This window comes from Centroberyx affinis, unplaced genomic scaffold (assembly GCF_046629955.1).
Source record: "Centroberyx affinis isolate AG114_WGS23_722 - 3 ecotype Tasmania unplaced genomic scaffold, CSIRO-AGI_Caff_v1 ptg001957l_1, whole genome shotgun sequence".
Classification (NCBI taxonomy): domain Eukaryota; kingdom Metazoa; phylum Chordata; class Actinopteri; order Beryciformes; family Berycidae; genus Centroberyx; species Centroberyx affinis.
This window is the reverse complement of record NW_027280313.1, coordinates 36,082-47,560: the sequence shown is the minus strand read 5'-3', so window position 1 is coordinate 47,560 and position 11,479 is coordinate 36,082. Positions and strand designations below refer to the sequence as shown.

At 41.8% G+C, this 11,479-nt stretch overlaps 1 protein-coding gene across 1 annotated transcript; it reads left to right on the top strand.

Annotated features, from left to right (window-relative positions):
- Window positions 1-37: 37 nt before the first annotated feature.
- On the top strand, window positions 38-6,886 carry fsaf1 (40S small subunit processome assembly factor 1). Its single transcript, XM_071530710.1, has 9 exons — window positions 38-227; window positions 1,580-1,759; window positions 1,843-1,943; window positions 2,834-2,893; window positions 3,159-3,254; window positions 3,620-3,706; window positions 4,704-4,738; window positions 5,753-5,879; window positions 6,092-6,886. Exons 1-8 carry the CDS (start codon window positions 149-151, stop codon window positions 5,877-5,879), a joined length of 765 nt encoding a protein of 254 aa, XP_071386811.1. The 5' UTR covers window positions 38-148; the 3' UTR covers window positions 6,092-6,886.
- The last annotated feature ends 4,593 nt before the right edge of the window (window positions 6,887-11,479 follow it).

The following is an 11,479-nucleotide window of genomic DNA, read 5'->3' as shown; positions in this document are numbered from 1 at the left end:
AAGGACCAAACTCTGGCCGCACCTTGCGCCCCACGTGGATTCACAGTTTGTTGTCATTCTGTTAACGTCGAGTCGGTAGCTCGGTAGAAGTTAGCATAGCGTTTTGCTCTCTTGTTTTTTGTTAACCAGCGTGTACCTTTCTGTTAAAATGAACCCCGACGCCAACGGAAACGCAGACGAAGATCATTTCTTTCTTGACCAAATACTGGACAAGCTGTATGACTTTGGTAAGCACAGCTAGTTAGCTTACCAGGCTAACGCTCTGCAAGCTAACCATAAAGCATATTTTTTAGGTTTAATGTTGTTAGTGTGCGCAGACAAAAGCATGCTAAATAAGCTCTTATAATGTGATAGTCAGTGTATACAGGTGGGTTTATACAAAACAGAAACAACACAGAAAACTACTAACAGAAAGTAGACCAGTGCTACAGAAAAAATACAGATAAATGAAAGCATACCTTTGGCATTACAACACAAAGCACCTAAAACATGTTTGATTTAGTTATCTAGTAAAATGGCCAAACCAGGGCAGTTAATGTGTGCTGTTAAGTCAATTCATAGTGGCCTATTATCATAGTAAGTACTATCAAACTGTTGGAAGTTATATAAGGATAGGGTTTCAGGAACATGGTCATCATGGTTCATAAGGAGTATGTAACTGTACAAATCTACAGGAAACAACATCAAAACACAAGTGTTGATGATTCTGGACTGATGCCTATAGTCAGCTATTTCTTCATGTGTTCTTATGGGTATGAACACCACAGAAGAAGAGCAGAGACACATCCATCATGCTTAAGTAAAGTTAACATGACTGGAATCAGATTTGTTTGGACACCTTGCATGCCAAAATCTCTTAACCTGGGCAGGTTGACAGGTCACCAAATCTCTGTCCAATAAGCAAGCTGCTTGTGAGTCCATGTGACTTTTGTTTACAAGCCCTGGTTTGCTTGTAATTAGGCAGTGGGAATCCAAAGAAACCAAATACAAAAATGCAACCAAGTAAGCTTTTCCATTATAATTCAGACCAAAGAAAACAAACTACAGGTGTGATCGCACCCTGACTCTTTATACTGTTAAATTTGAAATCAGAAAATAGTCCAATAGTCCGAGTTAGTTTGTACACAAAATTTGTCTTATAATAGATATTGAATGTAGAGCTGCAACGATTAATCGATTAGTTGTCAACTATTAAATTAATTACCAACTATTTTGATAATCGATTAATCGGTTTGAGTAATTTTTTAAGAAAAATAAGTCAAAATTCTCTGATTCCAGCTTCTTAAATGTGAATATTTTCTGGTTTCTTTCCTCCTCTATGACAGTAAACTGAATATCTTTGGGTTGTGGACAAAACAAGACATTTGAGGACGTCATCTTGGGCTTTGGGAAACACTGATCCACATTTTTCACCGTTTTCTGACATTTTATAGACCAAACAACTAATTGAATAGATATAGAAGACAGTCACTTGCATTAGCCAGCTGCTACTGTAGGTGTCTACCTGTTCCCGCTATTAGAGTCCCACACAAAACACGGCTCACGCTTACTGTAACCATGTCGTATCTTGTTGGCACAGGTGATGGAGCATCCTCCAAAAAGAAGCTCAAGTCTCAGAAGAGGAAAAAACGTAAGAGGTGTGAGGAAGAGGAGGAGGAGGAGGAAGAGGCCGTCGCCGCTGAAGACGCCCGCAGTGACGGTGAAGACGGCCGAGCAGAGCGTCTCGGTGTCTCACTACAGCAGGACCAACCAAGGACAGGTAGGCAGCTCATGTGTTCAGTATACACATAAATCCACCATGCAGCACTTATTTAAAAAAAAGATGTTTATTCCCCTGTTCAGGTCCAGCCATCCGACAGATATCCCAGGTGGAGGTGGTGACGTTCCAGGACCCCGCCAAGAAAGCCAAGACCAAGCAGACGCCGGCCCCTGATAACACGACTGTAGGCTTCTGCTCTTTCTTCCCTCGCTCTGTGAAACGGCTTTTAGCGGATAAATACGCAAAAATTCTTCACTTGAAATCTAATTTAGGGCCCTTTCTACAGAGAGTGTCACGCCAAACTCCATTCGAAAATCTGGCAGTTTAATGTTGCCATGGTTATTGGCGAAGATACACACCTGGGAGAACATGATTTAAGACCTTTTACAAACCTTACTGTCTTCTGTTATATTCGGCATATAGATGATCCACGAAGCAGCACTTTATTGCCATGACATCTCAACTTCGCCTGTTGTTCCCACAATCTTCCTCCACTAACATACAGATTTTATTGTAATTAAGTGCTGCTTGTGGATCAGTTATATGCCGATTTTAAGGGTAAATAAGCAAAGCAACATTAAACTGCCAGATTTGTTAATGGAGTCTGAAGTTATGTTTTCACTGTACGAGACAGAATGTTGTTTGTCGGGGCTATTTTTGTTTTCCTTGTTGCTGCATCATTTTTGAGACATTATTGCGGTCTAAATTTGGAGAAACACTTAGCACTAACAATACCACTGGTGTGAGGTAGAAGCTAGCAGTCATCTCCACCATGCTTTCATTTGTTTACAGTAATTACACCAAGGTTTCACAACTCATTTGACAATGATATATTGATGTTTTAAAAACGCACGTGGCACCTTGAAGCTTTTTCCGGCATGTGAAAACAGCGAGTGCTCTTTCCTTCCTGGAAGCCTGTGTTTGGACCGACATTCTAAAACTGAAATGCCGTGCTCTGGTCTGACCTCCGGTTGGCCTCTTCTGTTTCCGTTCCCGGCTGTCACTGTCGATTCTCTTCACGTTCCTCTCCTCTTCACTTGTCATCTTCCCTCGCTTTCCCCGACTCACTTCAAGGCCGTCGAGACAAAGGAGAAAAAGCACCGGGAGCAGCCAGAAGAACTCACTTTGGAAAAGGTGACAGTTTTTTTTAGAACGTTTCCAAAATATCTTCTCTTACACAGTAACAGCAACATTGATATTGGGGACGCACTGATCAGGTGTTTTAGGCCCTGATCCAAACATATGCTTGATAATAAAGGTTTTTATTGAAGCAGCAAAGGTCGATCGTCTGATTATGCTTGGTGGCCAATAGATCGGTGTATCCCCAATTAATATAACTACCTGTTGCCAAGTTTCCTTCTATATGTGGGGCCTTATTCTGTGTTTGTGTGTGGGTCAGGCTCGTCTGGAGGTCCATCGGTTTGGAATCACCGGATATAAAAAGGAGCAGCAGCGGGTTTTTGAACAGGAGAGGGCGATCATGCTGGGAGCCAGGGTGAGGAGAACTTTCCTGCTTTCCTCCACAGCTAGACGGGCTCAGAAACCAGAAATCAAATGTTCTGTTTGAGGCAAAGTGATGCGTGCACTCTGACTGTCCATCTTGGAGCCTGAAGAAAACTTGGAAAGAAAAAGCATGCACCGCCAAATGTTGCTTTGGCCGAGCTATTCCAGTTCCTCGCTTGGCTTCCTATTCGTTAGCAGTGATAACCTTGTTTAATAATTCCTGCAAAATATAACCTGATAGGCATTTTGAAATGAAATATTGAAAGTGAATAGTCACACAACATATCCTCTTGCAACAGTTGTTTTTTACCAGGTGAACGACCAAGTTATTGACTAAATGATTCTCTCTGATCGCAGCCCCCTAAGAAGGAGTACGTCAACTACAAGGTGCTGCAGCAGCAGATCAAAGACAAGAAGCAGAAAGTGAAGGAGGAGGTTCAGCCGGTAAGTCCTGCACCAGATAAACTAAAATATATACTTTTCCATCTGTAAAGTGATTAATTAAAATGACATTTAAATGAGTCAATACATAAAACTGTTCAAATAACCAATTAATAAATGGTAATTAAATGAATTATAATTACATTTTGTAATGTCTTTAATCAATGCATACATGACTGAATTTATGATATGATCGATATGCAAAACTTAAAAAAAAAAAACATTTCATTTTTACCTTTTGCTATTCCATTTACTAATGTGTTTTCCTATTCATTTTCCATTTCACAATTCATTTGTCTACTGCTTTACCATTTACAAACATGTATTCAACCAACCATTATCAGACTATAAGAGACAGCTCAACTGCTAATCAACCGGTTTCATGAGTCAGTTTTCATGCTATCCTAACCCTAACCCTTTTGTTTGTATGTGCTTAAACATAAACCAAACCTTTACCAAGTTCTTTTATCTGCCTAACCCTAACCTTCACATGTCAACATCCGTCTCCTTATACCCATAAACCCTTGTGTTTTGGGGTCGTTTCCTCTAGTTTGTTCAGATTCCGTTCTCACTCCTAACGAGCCACACCACAGTTCTCTTGCTAGAGGACTGAGACTCGCTTTTTCAAGCGTCTCAGTGTCATTGTTTGGTGCCACCAGATTTCAAATGGCATCGTTCTCACCTGGCCAAACGAACTAAACGAGTGAACGCACCCGCAAAAAGTCTTACATTTGAAACCTGCAGATACCCTGCTTGGTCTCTAGCTTAAAGACAATATTATGGAATACTTGGATGCTGAGTCCTGTACTGTTTCTTATTACCGTCTAAGTGAGAGTCTTTACCGTCTAAGGGAGAGTCCACAGTACGCACTGCTCCAAAGGTATCGTTGCTCTACAAACCCATGGTGTTTATCAGTTCAGGCATGCTTTATGTATCTCTTTCAGTTTGTTGCCAAGTTTAACTATTCTGACTGAATCTCGCCCATATCCCCGCTCTCTAGGACCTGAAGAAAAAGAAGAAGCAGAATAAGCCAAGGTGGGTGAGGCAGTCATTAGTGGATATCTCTGCAGACGTTTTCCTCTGGGATTTAGTGTAATTGAAGATGTTTTAAGGATCACTGGGTGGCACGGTGGTTTATTGAGTAGGTAAGCTGCCATTCAACTGGAGGACCCGGGTTCAAACCCTTGGCAAGCATCCACCCTGCTGAAGTGTCCTTAAACAAGACACTGAATCCCTACTAGCCCGACTAAGACTTCATTATGAGAAACCAAGCCCAACACAGACATTTTTGAGTTGAGCTTTACAGTAAAAATCTGACATTAAGAGTTCTCTGACGCTTTCTTGCAGGTCCTCAGTCTTGAAAATCTGGTCAAAACAGAAACTCTGGGCTTTACTTTGTCCAAGAAATGTAATAGGAATCAGAGGTGTGACCAAGTCAACTTTGTTGAGACCCAAGCCAGTCTGTCTCAAGTCAAGTCCCAAGTCTAAATGTAGAACACCAAGTCAAGAGTCCAGTATCAATTTAATATCTTAAAGAAAACTAAATATCTAGGTCTTTTCAATGCAATATGGTTTTAATAGGGTAAAAACTTGGTAAGAGCATCATGAGTTTGATTTCTATAATCAGTTTCAACTTCAATAAATTCAATCATTCCATACAAATTCAGAAAACAGAATTTAAATTCAGTCGTCTGCTGGAACAAATCCCATCACTTTCAATCTAAGTCATTTACACAAACACAAGATCTCAAGTCAAGACTTTAGAAACCTTTTCAAGTCATCAGAGTACAAGTCAGAGTCAAGCACCAAGTCACCAGAACCCAAGTCTCAAGTCTTCTCTTCATGCCTCAAGTCAAGTCTCAAGCAATTAAAATTGGGACTTCAGTCTGACTCGAGTTCCAAGTCATGAGACTCGAGTTCCCACCTATTTTAGTATTTTTTTCAATCCAAAGACTCTTGTGTCAGCATGTTATGCAGACTGGCTGAGTTTGTCCTGACTGTTGTCTCCTCTCCTTTTCCATTCTGTCCCAATGCTGCCTTTTCCACCAGGGACAAGAAGCCGTCCTCTGGTTCCGGCTCGGCTCCCTCGGGTCAGGTGGGACGCTTCAAGAACGGCATGCTGGTCCTCAGCTCCAAGGAGATCCAGAAGATCAAAGGCTCCAGGGGCAGCAAATAGGTGCGTGCGTGTCTGGGCATGTTCTCGAACTTCTACCAGATGATCTCAGAAGAATGGACAAGGGGCTAGTTAAGGATTAGGACTTGGGTTTAGGGTTAAGATTAGAATTCTGTTCAGGTAAAGGTTAGATATGTGGTGATGAGGGTTAGGGGCTTACGGAATAAATGTCCTCCCCATCGTAATGAAAATGTTTGTGCAATTAAATCTTTCAGGATCGGAAAACAGACCAGAAGAAAGAGAAGTGACAACAGAACAGATGAAAGAGAACAATCCGTGTCCAAGACTCGGTCAGTGACTTAACACACTGCAAAGACTTGGTTTGTATCGAGACATCGGAGAAAAATTGACAAATTCGTGAAGATTATGGAACGGTGTTACTTGTGAAAGACCTGAGTCAAGAATTCAAGAATTCTTCCATCGACTTCTTCTGAATCTCCATTGCCAGGATCGTCAACGCAAGAAACCAGAGACTCTGTCAAATCATATTCCATCACAGTTTATTTATTTTGTTTTAGAAATGAACCCAAAAAAAAAAAAAAGACATTTGCATTTTTTTGTGTTTCTTCAAATTACGCAGTTACGATGCATTTTTCATATACAAACCACGTAGTCGTACAAAACATTTACATTTCGGCAGGTAGGGACGGGAGCAATGGGGTCTTAACAGGATGATTTAAAAAAAAAAAAATCGAACAAACACACGCCGGAAAAGTGCTGACCGTTGCAAAAATGAGACGTTTTCATTGAGAAACACATAAACACTCCGAAGGAACCATGGGAAAGCGCTGCAGGATTGGGGGCGTAGAATCGGTAAAGCGTTTCTCCCTCAAATGTCCTTCGTTGCTCCATGGATCTCCGACTGTCTTCTAGATGTAAACATTGCAGACTCTAAAGGAAACCAGTTCTTTCTTTCCGATTTGACAAAGGGAAGGAATAAAGGTTCGCGTATTTGAAGCGGCAAAGACCCGTGATCTGGCAGTGTGCGGCTGGGTCAAGGTCACAGATTCTCACACCAGTTTTTCCAGTTTTCGTATATAAATCTCAAAAAACAACATGAAGACATGCATATGCAGCACTTTGCGCGTGTTGCAAGCGGTGTGAACAAGTACTCTGTTATATATATATATATATTGGGAAGATTTTGTAGCCTCTTTTTACCTACAACCCATGGCTATCAACCATAAATACCAGTAGGCATTTGACCTTAAATCTATGAAATTGGGGAGGGCAATAAACTGAACAAAAATATTTTATTAAATATATTTACATATTCTTTGTGAGTAAATAAATTACCAATAAATTATTCGATGCTATCTTTAAATCAAATAGCTGGAAGCAGTGACATGCTTGTTTTCCAGCACTGCTCATAACTTAAATTGTCAAGATATCTCACATTCATGGGTGGGTAAGTGTGGGGGAAAGGGACATGCCAAACAACTCTCACTATGTCACAGCTGGACAGGAGTGACGTCTATGTGGGTCACTATCAAGAATATATTATAGTATTGTCTGTATTGGCCGTGTTGAGGAGCATTGGTTTTGACAGTAATTCTCAGAGGCGGTTTGTTTTCCGGGTTCACGCCAAAGAAAAGTCGTAACCCCGCGGTTTAACCTGACGCACCGCTTCCTGAAAAGCGTTGGAACACCAGGGAACATACGGTAGGTATGTTCCCTGGTGCCGACATATTCTCTCAAGTGAACAAAGGTTTTCTCGGTGCCGTTTCGGCGTTGTTTCGTCAGCCTAAATAATCCAGACAGCCCGGGGTGGTTCCCCTGTGGTTAAGTGATAGATGTCTCTCTTTGCTCGCGGGCTCGGATCTATTCCTGGTTACAGCGGTGTCAGAGGAGGGTGAGCGGAGCGGAGCAGCCGGAAAGCCGTACAAGATGGAAATGTTTCCCCCTCAGGTGGTAGCTGGGGGTTGGGGGGCGCTGTCAGAAATTCCCCTTTGGCCCGGTAGTTAGATGTTTGGTTTCTGGGTCGGTGAGAAACGGGTTCAAGTCCTGGCTTTTACACCAATGCTGCATTCATGCCGTATGGGAAAGATGGTAGATACAAGTACCATTCATGTCAGTTTTCAGGCGGTACATAGTACTTGGGAACACACCGCGAATTCTTTGACTTCCTGAATTCTAAGGAATTACCTGTAGTCAAGTATAGGGAATGGTATTTTCAAGTCATTTTGCGATCACAGCTCTTAAAATGCCATGGCAGGACGCAACTACCTGCTGGATATCTTTGTTTATGGTTATGGACGTATCATCACTAAATTCCTGTGTGTAAGGAACAACCAAAGTCTACAGAAAACCGTCAATCTTGGCATCTTGACGAGCTGTTTGCTTTTAACCATTAAGTCGTTCTGACGGTTATTCCCAGATGACATGAATGCAGCATTAGGTGAGGAAAGCCAGCTGGGGCTTGTTGCAGTATATTGTAGTATAGATTCAGATTCCAGGATTTCACAGTCTAGGTTAAAACAAATTAGATATAAATATAGAATATGCCCCTCGTCCCTTCTTAAAAAAGAAACCAAAACAAGAGAGGTAGAACAAAACTAAATTTAAACATATGTCCTTAGTCTATACAGAATTTGCTTCATTCTCTTGAAATAAGAAATCATAGGCCATCAAAATCCACAATATCTCTGTCATCGTTTTGGGGAAAGGGAAATTCCAAAAAGAAATACTTTGCTATTTGATTTCTATTCAATCAAAGTTTACACTGAACTGAGAATGAAGAAGAATAAGCATGGTACGTAAGATGTAAGTGATGACTGAAAAAATTGTACCCCCTGATTAAATGTTTGAATATCACAAGATAGTGGATGGGGGGTAAAAAAAAAGGTATGTAGGTATGAAATGTATTTATCCTGTTGAGCCCACATTCAGACAGCAGGGGGCGCGCTGTGGTAGCGGTTGGCTTTTTCACTTTTGACACTATCACTCATTGCAAGGACAACAGCACAGCACGCTATTTACAATACAGCTTCAGATAGGTCGTAAACTTGTTCGATGCTTAATCCATGCTTAATATCACACGTCATAATCATAACTCGCATATCAGTATCTACAGCTCGTGGATCGACATCATCATGCACGCGCGACCTTCTCGTATGACAGGCCTGTTTATACTTACTGCTTTTCTCTCACACACACACACACACACACCTTCACCTTTTATAGGGAATAGAAATATTTAAATAGTGTAATAAAATTCAATGTGTTAAACGATAAGATTAAATAGGATTACGTTGATAAAAAAAAGCGTCCATTCTCTGCTGTATTTAGATAAGTGGCTTGATAAAATATACATGGGAATGTTAAACACTATTAGTATCTTATATGCTTAGTCACAGTGGTCTGGTTGACGTTTGTAAGCTTATGTCCTCTACAGGCTGCCGTATTCCCTGATGAGGAGTGTGTTGGTGAAGGCTGCTTACTCGTAATGTGGCTTTACCTGACATGACTTTGCGAGATCGTTCGGTACGAGGGATTAAAGGTGCCTGGTAGAGTCTGAGAGTCTACTGAGAGACTGAGAAATGAGTCTGCCATAAAATTACCATGAGACATTCTACTTCTCTGATACATTATACTAACTATATTGGTGATGCCACCCCAAAAATATAAGGTTGGGTTCCATTCCATTTCCTTTCAGCGTCTTTTTAACATTCTCTCTCATTCAACTCTCAAGGTGAATACGTTTCTTAGTGAGACAATCTGTACTGAGGCTGGGAGTGGCGGCGGGAAAAAAAAAAAAAAAAAAGGTCTATGTCGAGGCCGTGATTTACCGAATCGAGGGCAGGAGATGCTACTGCATGCAAATGAGAAAGACCGTTTCCTCATTTTGATTGATGCCGGTGCGTGTGCAAATCGCTTGCATGTAAATTAATTCCACAGTTTGTGGAATTAATTTACAGTTTGTGGAATTAATTTGTGCGACCGAAATTAACGTGAATTAAATAAATCTGCCCCCGTTTTTTTAAAGTGAGATTTAGTTGACTGCATTGATTTATTTAGTTAGCCTGAAATTTTGTTGACTAAAGATCTATTTAGTTGAGTGTCCATTTTACTATAGTGTTATACCACTGATTGATATAACCCAATAGTGATTCAATCTGTATCCAGTTCATGAAAGCTTTTCCATTTGCTGTTCTAAACACCCAGAGTCTGGTAGCTCTTTCCTGGGACAAATCCTCTGGCGCACAGGAAGTGATGCGTTTTATGTTTCCGGTTTGTTTGGAATCAACAAACGTCATCAACAGAAAATCCAAGCTCCGCCCACACTGTTTGATTGACAGGTGATCTCCGGCAAGTGCGGTGCAGAAACGCCACAGCGATGAGCGCTGAGCACCAAAGACGGCGGTAGAATAAAAAGGACGAGTATCTCACAGATGCTTCCTAGGGCGGTCACTCCCAGGCTCGGTAGACTTGTCTGTTATGTTATTCAGAAATGAAATGGAATGAAACCCTAGCCCTCCCAGCTTGCTCTCATATGGTAAGCCTGTGTAAACTTTGACAGCAGCCCCAAACAATCTTTTTGTCACTTTGCATGAGATAGAGATTTGATCATGAGGGGAGCTCGGTTGACCTAAAATGGCTGTGAGATTCCTACCCGGGGTGGGGGCGGGAAGTTGTTTCTCTATAAACCTCGAAGGAAAAAAAACAAGAGAAGACAGTGCTGTGTGGAGTCACAGCTGGGACAGTTTTATGGTCTAGTTTATCTTGTTTCATATTTCATGGGTGAAACGACCCACGGCACCACTTTGCTTCCACAGAACACTGTCTTCTTGTTTTACCCTTTTTAGCTGTAAACACACCTGAGAGAGTAGCAGACTAAGAATAACCGTTGCTGAATCATTCCTTGTTTTTTCCACTTCCTCAAAGCACCTTGTTGCAGCTATTTTCTGATGCTACCTACTGAAATCCGATCAATAAATAGTAAAAAATAATCTACCTACGGTAAAATGAAAAGCAAACGTGATTTTCTAGCAGAATATCATTTCACAGCACACAGTGTGGGAGTCTTCGCTGTGGATTCCGTCCAAGTTTGAGGGCGGATTAGTTTGACGGCAGGCCTGGAGGGCGCATCGGAGAGGAGGGAGGAGGGAAGGGTAGGCCGTACTGCCCTCCTTGTTGACGGTATTGGAATGGTACCAGCTGGATTAATAACATAGACCGGCGAGAAGGGTGGTCCTTTTTCTGTTGGGATGTGTCCATCCTGGAGGTCACAGGGCAAGAACAGTAAGGGCTTGGGATGTGAGCGAATTCTGGCAATCTACAGCGAGACGGATACCATTCATTTCTGAAGTGACATCCACATCTTAAGCTTCAATCATGGCATGTACAGCCTAGATCTCTTGCAAGATTAAGCTCCGCATTGAGATTTACTGCTAAAAACAATCCGTCCTTCGTCCCAAATGATCAAGCGCGGTTTTCGCATTGAAGGGTATCCAAGACCAAGGGCACCTTGAGGAGGCTGGGAGAGGGGTGAAGTGGGATCCCATCTGACATTATTGGATCGGGTCCATCTTGGGAGTGAGGCGAGGCTCCATATGACATTGTTGGTGTGCGTCCAGGGCACCTTCGGAGGGAGGAAGGGGCTC

What these genes read in the sequence shown, in the direction of transcription:
- fsaf1 (XM_071530710.1), top strand. Translation starts at nt 149, where the DNA reads ATGAACCCCGACGCCAACGGAAACGCAGACGAAGATCATTTCTTTCTT. An exon ending in GCAGGACCAACCAAGGACAG is followed by an intron (nt 1,760 to 1,842) that starts GTAGGCAGCTCA and finishes TCCCCTGTTCAG; the next exon opens with GTCCAGCCATCCGACAGATA. An exon ending in AAGAAGCAGAATAAGCCAAG is followed by an intron (nt 4,739 to 5,752) that starts GTGGGTGAGGCA and finishes CTTTTCCACCAG; the next exon opens with GGACAAGAAGCCGTCCTCTG.